Genomic DNA, 19,913 nt, shown 5'->3' on the forward strand with positions numbered 1-19,913 from the left:
CATTCACAAAGTGGAAGAGTACCTCTAAGGAACGGGCCTCAAATGCTCCCCGAGCAAGTCCGAACTACTCATTTACCGGCCTACGCGCAGAGGCATGCCACCAAAGAGCTAGACAGGACCCCGGGAGTACGAGGAAATCGGCCTGTACACTCAAGACGGAAACGCAATCCCCAAAGTAAACAAGATCAAAATCCTCGGAATGATCATTGAGGCCAACGGAGCTAACGGTGAAACCGTGAGGAAGATTGAAGGCAAAGTCATCAGCGCCACGAGACTCATAAAGAGAATAACCAATAGACACGCGAGCATGAAGGAAGACAACGTCATTCGACTGATCCACTCATTCGTTGTCAGCCACATCGCCAATGTAGCCGCCTACCACAACTGGTACGTCGCGGAAAAGAACAAGATTAACACGCTCATAAGGAAAACGTACAAGATAACCCTGGGCCTACCGGAATCGACTAGCACCGAGCTCCTGACTCAGCTGGGCATATACAACACCATAGAAGAAATAGCCGAAGCACAACGCATCTCGCAGCTCGAACGCCTGTCGACCACCACGACGGGAAGACACATTATGAACACGCTCGGCATAACGTACCACAACAAGCACGGCCAGAAAATGCAAATCCCCAACAAAATCAGAGAGACCATTACGGTGGCAACCATCCCAAGAAACGTGCACCCCGATTACAACCGAGGTAGACGAAAGGCAAGAGCCGAGGCTCTGCTCCGTTCATTCGGCAGGGACAGAAACGCGCGCTTTGTCGACGCAGCCGAATATGCGAACGGCCAAACATACGCCGCCGTAGTCATAGACGCAGAATAAAAAATCAGAACCACATGCAGTGTATACACCAAACACTCGGAAATAGCGGAGGCAGTAGCGATTGCGCTGGCCCTCACAGAACAGGAATGCGAAGTCGTACTAAGTGACTCGCAAACGGCAGTAAAGAATTATGCCAAAGGTCGAATTTCCAAGAAAGCCATGTCCATTCTGGCCAAAGCGGGCAGATCCAAAACCGCGAGCTCGAGGATCATATGGTTCCCCGCGCACGTCACCACGGAAGGCGACGCGCTCCCGAACCTAAACGAGACGGCGCACCGGACGGCGCGAGACATGACCCGCCGCGCCGAACAGGGCAACGCCTCTCGCACGATAGCGAACGCTTCTGGAGCAGAACGGGACAGGCTCACAAGATACAACGACATCACCAGTGCATATTTGAAGGCCAGAAGGATATACCCACTGCCGAGTCCCAAATTGAACAGGAGGCAGGCCGTCGCCTGGTGACAACTCCAGACAAACACGTTCCCTAATCCATTCCGTCTCAAACGTATCTTCCCAGATAAGCATCAGGACGACACGTGCAAATTGTGCCAGGAAGGACCAGCAACACTGAAACACATGCTGTGGGAGTGCAATGTAGTTATAGGAGGGATGGCAGTTACTCCGGAGACCCTGTCGTCGAGGTGGGCCGCCACTCTGCGCAGCTCAGACCTCGGAATCCAGACGTGGGCAGTCCAGCAAGCATGTCAGGCGGCGTTGAGGCAGGGCCTTGACGTTCCTGCGTGGGAGACCTGAGCCCGGGTCGCGTTAAATCTTGCCGGACGTACAAGAAAGTTGTATCCATCCATACATCCATTGGGTGAGGGAACAAACACGAGTTAATGATATCTCACTTGAAATCAAGAAAAAAATGGGCATGGGCTGGACACGTAATGAGGAGGGAAGATAACCGATGGTCATTAAATGTTACGGAATGGATTCCAGGGGAAGGGAAGCGTAGCAGAGGGTGGCGGAAAGTTAGGTGGGCGGTTGAGCTTAAGAAGTTTGCAGGGACAACATGGGTAGAATTAGTACATGACCGGGGTATTTGGAGAAGTATGGGAGAGGCCTTTGCCCTGCAGTGGGTGTAACTAGGCTGATGATGATGATGATGAGTACAGCGCCATCAGTTTTGTCTCTTGAAACTCCTGTCTACAGGTCACAACGGTGGTACAATCGGTTCTATTTCATGCGCACTACGGAAAGACAAGTTCATTTCTGCTCCGCTCTTCCAAGAGCTATTCGCCTTCGGAACGATTCCTAGCGCCATCGCTTATGAGAGTGACCAAGAAAATTTACGGCATCTTCTAAAAACGCATTTTTTAAATGGGACGCCTGCCTTCACGTCACGGCGTCCCGTTGTTACTTGGGAGGCATCGGTGCTTGAGAGGTAACCGACGTCGCATTCGGCACCCGCGGCCTTCTCAGTGCGGGTGAGCTGGCACACGAGGTCGTAGCGCGTTTTGCCCGGTTGGCGCGTGTAGTAGTCGAACGATGAAGGGCCGGTGCTCGGGGCGCCCAGGTATGGCGCGTCGGCTGTTGTGAAAGTGTGCGCACCAACCTGCGTCCAAGCAAGGAGCATGAGTTGCGGTGTAGCAGTGAGGATGACCTGCGCATTTACGAAATTTGGGCAGAATTGATCTCCGAAAACTACCCAAGAACGCGAATAGCACTGTGTACACGGTAACCAAAAATTTGCCGAGATGGGAGTAAATGGCTTGTCCTCTAGCGCATTTCTCGATTGGAAGTTAATATACTCTGGTTAGACGGAGTAAAAATTTTACTCCCCTGCTGAACGGAAGCTTTGGATGCATTTATGGGAGCATATGTTTGCGTCCATCGGGGAGCTTTTGCAGGAAGCTATAAGAGCATATGTTTACATCCATCGAGGAGCTTTTGCTAGGAGCTATGGGAGTATATGTTCTGATCTATCGAGGAGCTTTTGCAGAGAACTATGTGAGTATAGTTTACATCCATTTAAGAGATATTGCAGCGAACTATGGGGAGTATATGTTCACATTCGTCGATGAGCTTTTGGAGAGAACTATGCGAATATTTTTTTTTTACATTCGAGGGAGGTTTCGAAGTATTTCTTTACATTGATCAGGGAGGTTTTTCAGGAAGATATGCGAGTATCTGTTCGCATGACTCAGCTAATATGACGATTTCAGAATTTTCAACATAATCAAGGGGAGTAGGTAGCGCGATTCAAAGACGGGACAAGAGAAGACACAAAGGGACACACACAGCGCTAACTTCCAGCACTGTTTATTGTCGAAAACCAGGTCGTACTTATACACTCAGAGAACATGAGTCACAGCCACGTGAACAAATTAACAATCAGAGCGATACATTTTGTGATATGTTAGGCCATGCGCAAAAATTTCAGTTCTTTTTCAGAGAGAGCCAATGATGGTTTGCTGATACATGTATCCCCCAGGGCATCAATCTGCTCGGCTTCTATTATAAGTCTAGTGAGTTCGCACTTGTTTCTACCGGTAATGGTTGTTGATTCGAAGAGAGGGGAGCACTTATGTTGCTTACAATGAAGGGAGAGAAAGCCATCTGATACAAGTTTGTCGACTTTATTTTTGTGTTCGCGCAGTCTATCATTATGCATCTGGCCGACTGTCCGACGTAATACTTCCCGCACGATAAGGGTATACGATATACAATTGAAGTCTTACATTCTCTGAACTTCTTCGTGTGTTTAACTTGGCAGCTAGGGGCACTTTCTTTCTTTTCTGGTCTTGTTTTCCTGCACAGGCTGATTAGTTTGTTGGGTGCAGAAAAAACCACATCAGTGTTTCCTCGGTGAGCAATTTTCTTTAGGTTGTGCGACAACCGGTGGATATAAGGTATCACTGTTGCTCTTTTTTTCTCTCGGTTCCTATCTCTTTCCGCTCGTTCAGCAGTCCCTGATTGCTGCACTTGCCGAAGTATTCCCTCTGCAACTGATGTCAGTACATGATTGGGATAGCCTGCTTCATGTAGCCGCATGGCTACATGAAGCAGGCTATACTGGCGAAAGTGAAGAGCAGGCTTTCACTGGCGAAAGTCAAGAGCAGAGCTGTAGCGATGTGCCGGGACGTGAACCTAGATAAAGTATTGAAATCAATAAGAAAAAGCAAGAATGACAGTCTAGATGTGTTTTTTAGCGCGAAAACTCACAAAAAAGGTGTCCCGTTCAGAGTAATAGTATCGGAGAAAGGCACATGGCAGAAATCTATTGCAGTCTATTTATTAGACAAGCTTAACCTACTCGAGATTAAGGACCCGTTCATCACGAGAAATTCCGAGGAAGTGTTAGCCTTTGTAGAGGCCAACTGTAACGCGGGACTAAAGGCCTTCTCAGCAGATGTTAAGGACCTGTATTATTCTTTGCCGCAGAATGAATTGTTAAGTTGTGTCCAATCATGTATAGATGAATTTGGGGCAGTAAGATTTAGCACGAAGGCGGGCACCACCGTTGAATATTTTTTAGAACTTTTAGACTTGTACCTGAAGTCAACATTTGTGCAAAGAAATGACATTGCGTACCTTCAAAAACAAGGGGTCTGTATAGGATCCTGCTTAGCGCCTGTTTTAAGCAACCTGTACTTAGCCAAGCTAGACAGAGACCTGTGCTCACGCATCAATGATACAAAAGTTGTTAAAATATTTTGATTTGTTGATGATTTTTTGGTGTATGTGAATGTTCAGCAAGACAACTTTGACACAGAGTGTTCAGCTATTAGTAATATTATACGCGAGTGCCTTTGTCCTCTAGAAGTTACGTTCGAAGTGCCTATAGAACGAAAGCTCAAATTTCTGGATATTAAATTTACCTTCGGTGATGAACTAACTTGCTGGTGTTACAGTCCCCGGACAAATAAACCGTTGTTGTCATATCATTCAGCCCATTGTAAACTGGTAAAAAGAGGAATTGCGAAAATGTGTTTCACTAACGCACTTACTAAATCATGCCATCATTGCACTGACGAAGCCTTCACACAACAAGCCATGCGGCTACATGAAGCAGGCTATCCCAATCATGTACTGAAATCAGTTGCAGAGGGAATACTTCGGCAAGTGCAGCAATCAGGGACTGCTGAACGAGCGGAAAGAGATAGGAACCGAGAGAAAAAAAGAGCAACAGTGATACCTTATATCCACCGGTTGTCGCACAACCTAAAGAAAATTGCTCACCGAGGAAACACTGATGTGGTTTTTTCTGAACCCAACAAACTAATCAGCCTGTGCAGGAAAACAAGACCAGAAAAGAAAGAAAGTGCCCTTAGCTGCCAAGTTGAACACACGAAGAAGTTCAGAGAATGTAAGACTTCACTTGTATATCGTATACCCTTATCGTGCGGGAAGTATTACGTCGGACAGTCGGCCAGATGTATAAATGATAGACTGCGCGAACACAAAAATAAAGTCGACAAACTTGTATCAGATGGCTTTCTCTCCCTTCATTGTAAGCAACATAAGTGCTCCCCTCTCTTTGAATCAACAACCATTACCGGTAGAAACAAGTGCGAACTCACTAGACTTATAATAGAAGCCGAGCAGATTGATGCCCTAGGGGATACATGTATCAGCAAACCATCATTGGCTCTCTCTGAAAAAGAACTGAAATTTTTGCGCATGGCCTAACATATCACAAAATGTATCGCTCTGATTGTTAAGCTGTTCACGTGGCTGTGACTCATGTTCTCTGAGTGTATAAGTACGACCTGGTTTTCGACAATAAACAGTGTTGGAAGTTAGCGCTGTGTGTGTCCCGTTGTGTCTTCTCTTGTCCCATCTTTGAATTGCGCTACCATACTCCCCTTGAACATGCATTACCAACAAGCCCACATTGCAACCCTCGTGAACTTTATTTCAACATAAATTTTCTGCACTAGGAAATACACAATATTTTGGTTTTCAAGCTGCAAGACGCAAACAAAAGTAAGTGAAATAGTATTTTGTAGAAAATAAACTGATTGCATAAGCACATAGACAAGGAAGAAATTGATGACAGAAGCACAACTTTAAACTGATTTTTGATTCTTTCTTGCCAATGTGTTATTTAGACAAACTACCCAGGACGAATAGAAAGTAACTGATCCAGCTGCAGGTTTAACCCAAGGCCTGATGAAATACTTAAAAAATACATGGAAACATGCCACATGAGTCTAAACAAGGTGCAATGCAGGCATTGTGGAAATAACATTGTTTTATGAGAGCGTTATCTGACAAACCCAAACTTTTTGGTATTACAAAAGGTATAGCAAAGAGTAGAGATCAAGGACATCATTTCTCATTCATATTGACATGCAGAAGAGTTAAAGGCCCCAAAACAGTGGAAAACGTCAACACACTTTTTGTACTCCAGAATTCAATGATTAGGAAAAGGAAAATCCTGATTTGCAATAACATCGACATTTTTACAGTAAGAAGCTGGCAGAGTGGAACAAATCGAGCATAGTTCAGTTTTGATTTTTTTTCCGTACCACCGAAAGGCAAACATGGTTGCTAAGAGAGTCATCAGAGACGTAAAGTGTTGATTGCATTGTACCCCGAATTTAAGAACTGGTGAAACTGCGTGCCCTTAATAGTAGGCACCCCATCACAATTCCTTGCATAGACTGACTATAGGCTGTAGTCGACACTTTGCAGCCTATGGATCAAGCCCTTAGCTCCGAGCATACATCATGCTTAAATTTCCTAACGCAATAACACTGAAAGAAAAAGCAGTTGGCACAAAAGCAGCAAAAGTGCCAGAATAATGATTAGTAAGTTTCTGACAGCCATCGTCCAAGCCACCTTCCTGATATTCTAGCTGGACAATGCTGCTGGTGCAAGAAGGCTTACAGAGCCTTAGAACCACCTTCTGGGCCCACTTCTGAATAATAAAAAAAGCAAAATGCAGGCAGTGCTAAAGACTGCAGTATGAACGATCATATGGACTAGTTGAGATGACAACTATTGGAGGTTTCGTTCCATAACATCTTGGGAAGAATAAAAAGCAAACAAAATATTTCAGAAAAGTGTGCTAATCTGACAGCGATGATGTTATAAAGGATTTCTCACATCTTTTAGAAGGACAAGGATCTAATTGCTGGCTCACAGCTTTGCTTGCAGACAGCAACTGCTGCTGCAACCGAGCATGGTCAAGGCTGGTTGTTTTAGCAGTAGCCCGCACGCCGGCTAGTGCCGTCTTGGCATCTGCTTTTATCGGAGCAGCCATACAAGGTCCTTGCTTACTTTAACACAAAGCCAGTATAATGAAATGTGAGAAACAAAAATTCTGAATTACTTTTTAAGAAACTGTGGAAATAACCTATCTAGTCAAAAAGATATATGCAGGTAACTAGTATATTGTAATTGTTGATAATCACGCTTCAAAACGAATTCGAGGCTCCCAACCTGTGTTGTATATACATTTAAGTCGCAACCACTCTGTAGCTCCCCTTAACAGCATCACTCTAACACTGTGAAAGGCTAAATGGCACTGCATATGTGGCACATAAATAAATAAAAGATAGATTTAATATAGACTGCAACCGTTGTGAAGCTCGCCTTAACAGTGTCGGTTTAAGACAATGAAGCCTCGTGGCCCTGCAGATATTGCACATAAATAACTAAATAAATAAGTAAATAAATGGAACACATAAGCAATGAAATAAAAAGTTCACCATTAACTGAGAAAAGAGGCATGTTAAACATCACATTAACATGGCATCAGGCATTCATGTGAACATAATGATGAGAACATTGCGACACCTGTAGTTTACGAGAATCGTCAACTGAAGCCTGCAGCAAAGTATTAGCCAATTCCACGCCCTCCCAGACCTGTAATGCCATACACTAGAGTGCCTCAAGGTGTACACTCCTGGCCCTTTGAGTAATTGAAGCTAACAGAGTACGCGTCCATTCAAGCCAGCGTATCTACCTCTTTTCCGGTTTGCACTGCACTCTTTTCACGTGTTGAATACAAACCAGCTTAGCAAGCAACAGTACGATCAGATGAGATAAAATAAAAAAGCACAAGCACAGTGCTGACTGACAACTGTACGCATTCGCTGCCGGGCTTTCCCTTTTACACACTGTCATGAGACACCGGCAGATCATGTGCGATAATGTGAAGAAGACGCCGCCGCTGGTCCGTGAAAGGGAGAATGGACGCGTGAAGTGAGAAGCACTTGAAGTGTGAGAAAAAAAATTAAGGAAAAGGGGACGAAGCCGGAGGAGCCGGCATTGCTGGCATGGGCCCGAAGCAAGGCAGACGCATCTCTACCTGGGCTCTGGAGATGGAAAGCAGTAGCTTCAGGGACCACAAACCGGTGAAGGGAAATCCGAGACTTGGCCGGCAACAGGACTTCTGAGCAGCGACTGCGTTGCCGTTCCTGTGCTCTGTGATCCCGGTCAAACCCCCCGCTGTGATAACCAGCCGCTGTCCAGTGCCATGGACGTACTCACCTGGCCACGTCAGCAACACAACGCCCGACTAGTCCAGACCGCGTCCTGCCACGCAAGTCTCGTAAGAGGGCTACAACCCCGTCGCTCACAGGGAAGGTAGACGCCTATTCCGCGTTGGAGCTACGCAGGCTGACATCGTGCGCCACGCCTTGCCGATGTTCACCGCTACTCTGCCGGCCAGAACATTCAATTCTTAGAGACTATGTGTCACTTCGCCATCAGACTGGGAGCGTCGGACAGCTAATATTTACTTCGTTATCCTTATGTATATATCTAGTTTTGTGAACATCGCTTCTGTGTATATGATTTATGCTGTGTGAGTTTACTTTCCTGTTCATTTGTCTTGCGTTATAATTGTGTCTTGGGATAAATGTTTGTAGTGTCTAAATGTTGTGTCTAATAAATGTTGTGTCTGTGTCCATTTCTGGAGCACTGAAATTCGTGACAATTGGCGAGCCTGTCAGGAACTGTTCTTCCTGCCCTGCTCTTTCACACGCACGAGCTCGTGCCTAAGTTTCCGGGACAGAACACGTGCAGCCAGCACGTCATATGACCGCAGAACGTGTACAGGGGTCTCACTTACGCTGGGGACGTTAGGTATCGAAGCCCGTTTGTTTTGGGGGGGGGGGGGAGGTCCAAGGTGGGTGAGTACTGCGCGAGCCATCTGAAGCTCTACTGAGTCAATGAAGTACACAGGGTATCCACAAACCGTCAATAGCCACCGCACAAGTGCGTTGTCCGCAATTCGGTCTTCCGCCGTTCTGCCCACGTTCTTCGCTTGACGAAGAAGAGAGCCGACAGCAGGCCTCTCTTGCCAAGCACAGTTCACCTGAAGGCCTGAAAGCCTGAAATGCACACCCTGTTTTTACAGATTTTCCTTTGCGGTGCGTCTGCCCTGGCGCTGGCTCCAGCCATCCATCAATCCATCCATCCATCCCTTTATTTCAGCATTTATTTTAAATGTACAAATGCTAGACAGCAGCAAAAAGCCGATATTTTAAGCGGCTTGACAAAGGCCCCTGCCCCTACAATATTTGGCAGCAGACAGTTTGTGAACACTTTTCACGCAACAATGCACCAATACATAGATTATATATTGAAAAACATTTCTAAGGGCATGATAACATGCGTTTTTGAAAGCATACACTAGAACCAAAATTTTGTTACCAGCAATACACGCCTTCTCCTAACAAAATAAATACAGATTTATGTAACGTGGTGAAACAATATATTTTTCCAGGCACATAACAATATATAAAAGCACTTTCACCTACAAGACAAATACAAAATAATTCCATACTTATATTACAGCCAAGAAAATAAAATGCAAATACAACATACAATAATCACATGCTAATGAAATATTCCTTCAAAATTCGACGTGAAACAGTCCTAAGATCTATGTTTTCTTTTTCAAGACTGTTCAGTAATACTGATATTTGGCACGGTAGTCTGTCCTTTCCATGATTAGTCAGCGACAAAGGCACGGCCCAAGTTTCTCGCTCCCGAATGTCGTATTTGAGGTGATGAGGTTTGCTTAGATTGCAAAGATTAGTAAATCCCGTGTGGCATCGTTTTACGCTCTCTTTATATTTCATAGCAAGATTAAACTGATAATTGTAATGAAATGGGAGAACATGAAATTTAGAAAAGAATGTACTTGTATGACTGCCGCAAGAAATACAAGCAACATGGCGCAATGCTTTTTTTGTAAAAGAGATAGTGTCTGAATATTTTTGTGACGTTGTGCCCTATACAAGACTACAATAATTTGCATAAGAAATAAATATGGTGTTATACAGCAATAGCCGTAGTTTTAACGGAAGAACACCTCGAAGCCTACAAAGCGCTCAGCATGCTTTTGCTATACTTGTTGCCACGCGTTGTACATGTTTGTCCCACCTTAAATGCTGATCAAAAATAACTCGCAGTGTTTTCACGTCCGCGGTGGCGTCAATTCGTTCTGATCGATAGAATATGTTTAGATTATGATTTGCATGTTTTTGGGCGGGTGCAAAAAGAACAGCTTTGGTGTTTTTTAGAGTTAATCTAAAGAATTTGTTTTGTTCCACAAATATAGTTTATCAAGGACGGCGTTTGCTAGTTATGATAAGTCATCAGCACTACATGGTTGGAAGAAAAGACTGGCGTTTTCTGCGTATAATATATAGTGTGTTAAGTTACTGACGTTTGTTAAATCATTTATATAGATGTTGAGCAGTATAGGTCCTTATAGGCTCCCCTGAAGAACACCAGCTTCTAAATTCAGAGGGTTCAAGTATTCTCCTGAGATGTAAACGAATTGTTTCCTATGGGTTAAGTATGACTTTAGAACGTCCAGGGGTAAATGACGGAATCCATAATGTTCGAGTTCTTTAATAGAGTAATATGATTGATGCTGTCGAAGGCTTTGGGAGAAATCGATAAGTACGCCTAATGTTAATTTTTTTTCTTCATGGCCGTTCAAGAATAAATCCTGTGTTAATAGAGCAAATTCAGTCGATCGGCCCTTACGAAACCCAAATTGATGCGGAGAAAATAATTGATATTTTCACAAAACGACATACCCCTTTTACAGATAACATTCTCTAAGCCTTTTGATATGACAGGGAGCACTGACATCCGCCGATAATTTGACATGCCATTTCTGTCTCCTGATTTGAACGGAGCAGTAACCTTTGCCTGTTGCATTTTTTAAAGGGAAAACACCAGTGGACAAGTAAACATTGAACACGTGGGTAAAAGCGGGCACTAACAAGTCTATTGCAAATTCAATTGGTTTAATCTGCAGACCGTCGATGTCACGTGACTTACTGTTCTTTAAGGATATAAAAGCAGAGTAAACCTCGTCATGTGTCGTAGGCTCAAAAACCCTGTATTTACACTAGGCGCACCCAAAATAGTGAGAGCATCTATATTGTGAGCGCTAATCACTAAATTTGTAAAGTGTTCATTGAGACGATTTGATAATTCTATACCCTTTAGCTGCTTCCCATTCTCTGTAATCTCGAGCTCTTCATAACGACTTCTGTCGCGATTTAGGCGGTTATTAAGCGCACGCCAAACTAGGTGGCCTTTGGTATCCGCATCACTAAATAGCTTTTCCAGATACTTTTTTTGTATCTCGAAGAATTAGTTACAAAGTTTCTGTATTTCTTAAACTTAAAAGGTCATCCGGGCTTCTAGACTGCACAAAGCGAGAGTACAATTGTTTTTATTTTTACGAATTAGCTATAAACACTTATTTGTTAACCACGGTTTCGGTATCTTTCTAGATGTCTTTACCTTTTTTTTTATTTGAACAACTAGTGTACGTATTCTTTATGATACGCATGAGCGTATCGTAGGCCGTATCAGAATCGTTACACTCAAATACGAGTGTGCAGTTTACACATCGAAGTTCGTTTCGAAAGTCATTCATTGTTCTTGGATTTATTTCCTGCAAGACAAAATATTTACATTGGTTTCGGCTCACTTTAAGTGTGTTATTTCGTTTAGAAAACATGTATATCGGCAAGTGATCCCCTAGATCGGCGACAATGATACCAGCATTGATATCTTGCATTGGGCTGTTCGTAATAAATAAGTAGATATGGGATTCAGAAATGCATGTGACTCGACTGGGTGTTTCTATCACGTTCGCAAAACCAAAAGAATCAATGGATAAGATCAGATTGCGGGAAAATGTATTCGATTGCAGTATTTTATGTTGCAGACACCGCTTATGTTTAAGTACAGTCTATTCTGGTAAGCATAACATAGTATTTGTTCTAAAAAGACAAGAAATCTTTCACTATTACCCTCAGGTGGTCGATACAAAACAGGGAAACATAGGATCCACATTGTAGCGTAAGCACTTCGTTGTCTGGTGTGGTTTTTGAGAGATCTGCAATGAAGTCACATGAAAGCCTTTCTGACACCATCTGCATTACACCTCCGCCACAGCGGTTTGGTCTATTTAGAAAGAAGCTTTGGTATCCAGACAAGGCAATGACATCATCTTCTGAGTTGTACCATGTCTCACTTATCACTACTATGTGAAATCTGAACGTGAATTCATTAAGAAATGCTTCTATCTGATCGTGTTTATTACGGGCAGGCGGAACATTAAAGTGCAAAAAGGTAAGACAGTTGGCGTGACCAGTACGAACAAGGTTGCGTGGCACGATCACAGCAAAATAAGATACAAGAAGAGTTCGTTGCCAATCGGCACTAGCAGATTTTAGCTCGGTCTGCCTCGCTTGTAACTTTAACAACACTAGACTCTTCCGTTTTTCGCGGAAACACTTTTCCGTCCCTCACCCATACAAAGCGCCATTTGATTTCCTTTTTCTTTACCACAGCCATGCCAAGCAGTTGCTTTATTTGAGGGCACAAATGCTCGTTTACTAAGACAGACTGCTTAGAAGAAAAATCGATGTCTTCTACAGTGATCCTTGCTTTTCGTGCTTTTTTGATCACAGCATCCCGTTTCGACCGACGATTAAAAGATACGACTATGTTCTTATCAGTATCAGAATTCCGCACAGGAACGCGATGGCAAGCATCAATATCTTGCTCACTTATGGGCACGTGAAGCACTTCCCTGACCTTCTGCAGAACGTTCCCAAGGTTCTCATGCTGCAAGCAAGGAACACCTGCCACCTCAATGTTCCTATTTCTCGAATATTGATCCTTTGTCACTATCTTTAGTGAGTTCTGACACACTTGCTTTCTCAGCTTCTTAACTTCTTGCAGAAGAGGCTCTTGTACTGCTTTTATGTCGGCATTTTTTTCTAAGTGCTTCACATTCTGTTTTCAAAGCGTCATACTGTTCAGTAGTGAATTCTACACTTTGCCTGAGCTCTCGAAGTTCCTTACGGAACTCACGTTTGAGATCCGCAATTTCCCGTTTAAGTTCATCATTTCCCATATTGAGCAACAGCAGAAACACACGGCAAACACGCGAAAGTGCGAGCACCACAGACAAAAGTTGGCAGCAGGGCAGCAGAGCAGAAAAGCAGACTATGAGCAATACAAAAAAAAATAATTTCCAATCTGCAGAATAGATGAAACGTAAGTGTCGGCTGTTGCTGCTGCCTCTGCTGCCAAATGACGGCGAAGGGCCAGCAACGCTCCTTATAAAGGGCTTGCAGAGCAACCGACGTGACGTAGATCCACGTGGCTCCCGCAATCAGTCGTACGCAGTCCAGGCAGTCCAGGCAGGCAACGATGCAGCCGCTGGGTGCAGTTGCACACAAGGTTACGACGCAACTGCCCACCGTCTTCTTGAAGGTCGTCGAGCGTTTGCAGAAATCTGCAGAATAGATGAAACGCAAGTGTCGGCTCCTGCTGCTACCTCTGCTTCCTTGCTTCTTATGCTTCCCTGTCTCAAGCATCGAAGTCCAACAGCTGCGCCTACCTGCGTGGCCCGCCACTGCCTGGGGTGGCTCAACGCATGCGCATGGACGAGGAGCCACAGCAGTGACAACGGAGCGCACGGCCCTTATAAGCCCAGTCGGTGACGAACTCATCCGTGAGCATGGCAGGACAAAAGTAATGAAGCCTGAAATGCACACCCTGTTTTTACAGGTTAGCAAGCACGGAAAGTGCTTCTGAAGTGACAATCGATTCATTATTGTTCTGCCGTGCCCAACGGCTTGTGTTGAAAATGCTCTGATATGCGTTCAAATGCTGTTATTGCTGTCCGGCGACGTGGAGTGTAACCTCGGGCCGGATCACGTCGAGGAAATGCTTAAAGAACTATTGAAAGGCCAGAAAGATCTCATAAAGGATGTGAGCCAAAATAAGGCAAACCAATCCACGTTTCAGGAGAAACTAGGTACTTTCAAGCTAGAAATTAAGGAGCTGCGCAGTACCCTCATGAACGTGCAGGAAAGTAGAATAGAACTTCAAAAAATTGTGCAGGAGACAAAATTAACGATTCAGCAGCAGCAACAAAAACTATCGACTGGGAGGACCGACAACGCCGAAACAATTTAGTTGTATTTGGAATTACGGAAAATGTGAGCGAGACTTCAGATGAACTTGAACAAAAAGTTCTGTGTGATGTTTTCGAAGGGCGACTCGATGTGGAGCTTAGCTCTGTGGTAAGAATCCACAGACTCGGCAAGAAAAACAGGAACAGAATATGAGCAGTGATAACAAAATTTTTTGACTATAACGAAAAGATGGCAGTACTAAAGAATTGCAACAGGCTGAACGGAACAAAGATTTCTGTATCGAATGATTACTTACAAGCAACGTTGCAAAAACGCAGGAACCTGTGGACGAGCACAAAAATGGAAAGGCAAAGAGGGGTGAAGGTACGGCTCGTGCACGATAGGGCTTTTATTGATAACGAGGCGTTTGCATAGGACAATGAGAGAGGGTACAGAGTGAAACTTGACCGGCAGCATGCAAGTGAAGACGAGTCTGCTTGACGTCACAAAGCGGATACAGAGAATTTTATCCTGATCAATGCAAATGCACGAAGCCTAGCGAATAAAACAGCTTGAGCACCTTCTTAGGCAGCACAATCCACATGTTGTCGTTGTCACGGAGACTTGGCTGCGCGTCGAAATAGCTGATTCCGAAATAACCCCCCTGGTTATGGGGATATACGCAAAGATCGTGACACGCGGGGCGGTGGTTTGGCATTCATCTTTAAAGAAGGAATTGACGTCGTACGATTGAAAGAATGTCCTGAAACCGAAAGTATTTGGTGCAAGCTTAAACTCAATGGGATTTGCTGCGTACTTGGAGCAGTATATATACCCCAAATGCCCCTTTAACATTTTTTAAATCAATCCAAGACTATCTGTGTTGTAATGTACCTGCCAGCGCGCGTTTGATAATTGCGGGAGACTTTAATCTTCCGGGTATACTATGGGACAGTCTCGAAAGTGGTTTTTCCTACGTTACAAATTCTGACACTCTGTTGGACATCCCATTTATTCAAAGCTTAACGTATGTTGTGAATGAGATAACTAGAAGTGGGACCCACGAGAGAAACATTGCTAGACTTGGTGTTCGTAAATGAAAAAAATGCATGAATATAAGGTGAATATTGAAGGACTTTCAGACCACAAATTTGTTATACGTAGCGTAAAATATGGTCTACCATGTAAAAACAAAAAAAGGAAACAAATCTTCGTTAGAGATTTCAACAAGGCTGGCCACGTCAGCATTTTAGACTACTTAGAAAAAACAACTTTACTCTTTCGACTGATCGGATAAACGTTGATATCTTGTGAACAGAATTTAAAAGAATAATCAATTATTGCGTGGAAATATTTGTGCCTCAACGGAACAAAAGAATCAGAAAGCGTAACCCATGGGTTAATCTGGAAATAATTCCGTTAAAACGCAAATTGAAACGCATGAAAAGAAAAAAACCTAAGAAAACAAGATGACATTTCATAAGTATCATCTCTGCTTAAGCCCAAATTAACTTCAGCAAAAAAATATTTTCTGACAGCTTACTTCCCTTTATGAAAAGTTCCCCACAACGTTTTTGGCGTCTCATCGCTCCGACGAAAGACAGCATTCAGTGCATAGATTTCGGAGGCCACATGATAACCAATCACACAGAAATTGCTGAAAAATGTGACGAGTTTTTTCACTCTGTATTCATGTCTTCTGAAGTTCAAAGCGCAGACCTCTGCGCAGATAGTATCCACGAACAGGAAGGCATGCCAGATAGCACCATATATGAACATGATATATTATCGCTTTTGCTAGATATTGACACAAAAAAGTCTGTTGGTCCTGACAACGTCCCAAATGAGTTTTTAAAACGTTATGCAGAACGGGTGTCTAAATATTTAAACATTATTTTCAGCTTGTCCCTGGATATGCGAAAATTGCCCTCCGACTGGTTAAAAGCGAAAGTTATACCTTACCGCAAAAACGGAAACAAACATTGTGTTGAACACTAAAGGCCAATTTCAATCACGCCCACATGCTGCAAAATACTAGAACATATAATATCGACAAGTTTATTTGATTACCTTGAGGCCCAAAATCTCCTTAATCCTAATCAACATGGCTTTAGACGCAAATTGTCAATGATCACCCAGCTCGTAGAAACAGTCCACGAGTTGGCAAAAGCAATCAACGATAAAAATCATGTAGATGCAATTTGTCTTGATATGTCGAAAACATTCGATATGGTTTCACACAGAGAACTTATAAGGAAACGAAAAAATTTTGGTATTAATAGTACTATTGTCGCTTGGATTAAATCGTATCTTAAAAATAGAACGCAGTATGTGGAAATCAACAGCGCGAATCCGGTATTCTGAGTGTTTCATCAGGTATTCCCCAGGGCTCCGTGCCCGGTCCCATCTTATTTCTGTGTTATATCTACGACATTGCAGAGACAGTTTCCTCAGGTGTTAAGGTTCGGTTATTCGCAGACGATTGCCTGCTTTATTCCCACATAACATGGGAAGAAGATAAAACTACGGTAAGCGCGGCATTATGTAGGGTCCATGACTGGTGCACAAAATGGAAAATGAAAATAAATCTTAGTAAAACGTCATTTACAAGAATATCAAACAAAATAAAGATATTCTTCCATTTGAATACGCATTGAAGGAAAAAACTACAGAGAGTAACATGCTTCAAGTATCTAGACATAACGGTAAGTGAAAATTTAAATTGGGATAGGCACACTCACAGCTTATGTAGTACAGCCGAGAGAAAAATGTGGACATTGCGCCGGAAACTAGGGCAGGCAACCACGACAGTGAAACTAACCACCTGTTTGACGCTTGTAAGACCAACTTTGGAATATGGCAGTATCGAATGGGAACCCTATACGAGAAACCAGATAGCAAGAATTGAAAAAGTACAAAGAAGAGCGGCTAGATTTATTCTGTCTAGATATAGGTCCACGGATTCAGTCTCGGGGATGTTGTCAGAACTAAGACTACCTCAGCTGCTAGAGCGGAGAAGACTTGCTAGACATAAGTTCCTCTATTTTTGCGGGGTAACTTCTTTAACATAAACACCGAACTGTACATAACGCAGCGCTCGGCCCGAACAATGAGGAACAGTCCTAGACATCAACATACACCCCTCCAAGCTCAGATGAACACATTCAAATATTCTGTCTAGATATAGGTCCACGGATTCAGTCTCGGGGATGTTGTCAGAACTAAGACTACCTCAGCTGCTAGAGCGGAGAAGACTTGCTAGACATAAGTTCCTCTATTTTTGCGGGGTAACTTCTTTAACATAAACACCGAACTGTACATAACGCAGCGCTTGGCCCGAACAATGAGGAACAGTCCTAGACATCAACATACACCCCTCCAAGCTCAGATGAACACATTCAAATATTCATTCTTCCCACGAACAATTCAAGAATGGAAGTCGCCGCCATATCTCATAACGCAAACAGACTCTGTGAGTTCATTTGGAAAATCTATACGCCTTTACCTTGACCTGCCAAATTAACCGCGACAGCTCGTTTGTACCGAATTTCACCTACTTGGAAATATTGATGATGCTGTGTGTGCTTCTACTACCACATTTGTGTTTTGTTGTGAGCAGCAGGTTGTTCACATTAATTTTATATTGTATCTACATGTCTACAAGGCTGTGATTGCGAATGAATTTTCTGCATTGCAAAAAATATTTTCCACCCTGTAACGGCCCAAAAAATCGGCTAACAGTATTATTAAATAAATAAAATAAATAACAGGTTTGTCCCTTCGCTCTGCACAAGGGTGTCCAAGAACAGCAGTTCGCCTTCAGATTCCACATCTACGGCGAACTTAATTGATGCTTGCATATTGTTTAGGTGAGCTGTGAGGAGGTCAAGGTTTAACTCAAGGTTAACTCGTTTGCACCGACACCTAAGGTCTTCTTCAGGTATGTCGACAACTGTTTCAGTGCACTGCAACGGCAGAACCTTGACTTGTTCACTGCTCACCTAAACAGTATACAATCAGCAATTAAGTTCACCGTAGAAGTGGAATCTGAAGGCCAACTGCCATTCTTGGACACCCTTGGGCAACGCGAAGGGTGAAACCTGTTATTCGAGGTGTTTGGGAAGGTAACTCATACTGGGCGCTACCTCAACTACACATCGGGGCACCTTGCTTCGCAAAAGAGCCCTATTGTCGCCTCTCTTCTTCGTCGGGTGAAAAACGTGCGCACAACAGCCGAAGACCGCATCGCGGACCACTTGTGCGGCGGGAATTGACGGCTTGTGGATACCCTGAGTACTTCATTGACCAGCAGGGCGCCAGCTACTTCGCGCAGAACCAACCCACCCATCATCATCATCATCATCATCATCATCATAATCATCATCATCATCATCATCACCGCCACCATCATCATCATCATCATCATCATCAGCCTGGTTACGCCCACTGCAGGGAAAAGGCCTCTCTTACTTCTCCAACTACCCCGGTCATGTACTAATTGTGGCCATGTTGTCCCTGCAAACTTCTGAATCTCATCCGCCCACCTAACTTTCTGCCGCCTTCTGCTGCACTTCCCTTCCCTTGGAATCCATTCCGTAACTCTTAATGACCATCGGTTATCTTCCCTCCTCATTACGTGTCCTGCCCATGCCCATTTCTTTTTCTTGATTTCAAGTGAGATATTATTAACTCGCGTTTGTTCCCTCACCGAATCTGCTCTTTTCTTATCCCTTAACGTTACACCTATCATTCTTCTTTCCATAGCTTGTTGCGTCGTCCTCAATTTAAGTACGACCCCTTTCGTAAGCCTCCAGGTTTCTGTCCCGTACGTGCGTATTGGTAAGACACAGCTGTTATAAACTTTTCTCTTGTGGGATAATGGCAACCTGCTGTTCATGATCTGAGAATGCCTGCCAAACGCACCCCAGCCCATTCTTATTCTTCTGATTATTTCAGTCCCATGATCCGGATCCGCAGTCACTACCTGTCCTAAGTAGATGTATTCCCTTACCACTTCCTGTGCCTCACTACCTATTGTAAACTGCTGTTCTCTTCCGAGAACGTTAAACATTAATTTAGTTTTCTGCAGATTAATTTTTAGACCCACCTTTCGGCTTTGCCTCTCCAGGTCAGTGAGCATGCATTGCAATTGGTCCCCCGAGGTACTAAGCAAGGCAATATCATCAGCGAATCGCAAGTTACTAAGGTATTCTCCATTAACTCTTATCCCAAATTCTTCCCAATCCAGGTCTCTGAATACCTCCTGTAAACACGCTGTGAATAGCATTGGAGAGATCGTATCTCCCTGCCCGACGCCTTTCTTTATTGGGATTTTGTTGCTTCCTTTATGGAGGACTACGGTGGCTGCGCAGCCGCTATAGATAACTTTCAGTATTTTTACATACGGCTCGTCTACACCCTGATTCCGCAATGCCTCCATGACTGCTGAGGTTTTGACTGAATCAAACGCTTTCTCGTGATCAATGAAAGCTATATATAAAGGTTGGTTATATTCCGCACATTTTTCTATCACCAGATTGATAGTGTGAATATGGTCTATTGTTGAGTAGCCTTTACGGAATCCTGCCTGGTCCTTTGGTTGACGGAAGTCTAAGGTGTTCCTGATTCTATTTGCAATTACGTTAGTAAATATTTTGTAGGCAGTGGACAGTAAGCTGATCGGTCTATAATTTTTCAAGTCTTTGGCGTCC

General features: G+C 43.7%; 1 protein-coding gene across 5 annotated transcripts in view; it reads right to left on the reverse strand.

The window, feature by feature from the left end:
* Positions 1-19,913, reverse strand: part of LOC139047605 (probable chitinase 2) — a 343,683-nt gene that overhangs the window by 42,377 nt on the left and 281,393 nt on the right. For 4 of the 5 annotated variants that reach the window (XM_070521462.1, XM_070521466.1, XM_070521461.1 and 1 more), the window contains one exon: positions 2,172-2,393. The exons of the other annotated variant lie outside the window; for it this stretch is intronic. In XM_070521462.1, the coding sequence (XP_070377563.1) occupies positions 2,172-2,393 (222 nt within the window). The remainder of the gene's footprint in view (positions 1-2,171; positions 2,394-19,913) is intronic. 5 annotated transcript variants of the gene reach the window in all.

This window comes from Dermacentor albipictus, chromosome 7 (genome assembly GCF_038994185.2).
Source record: "Dermacentor albipictus isolate Rhodes 1998 colony chromosome 7, USDA_Dalb.pri_finalv2, whole genome shotgun sequence".
NCBI classification, from domain to species: domain Eukaryota; kingdom Metazoa; phylum Arthropoda; class Arachnida; order Ixodida; family Ixodidae; genus Dermacentor; species Dermacentor albipictus.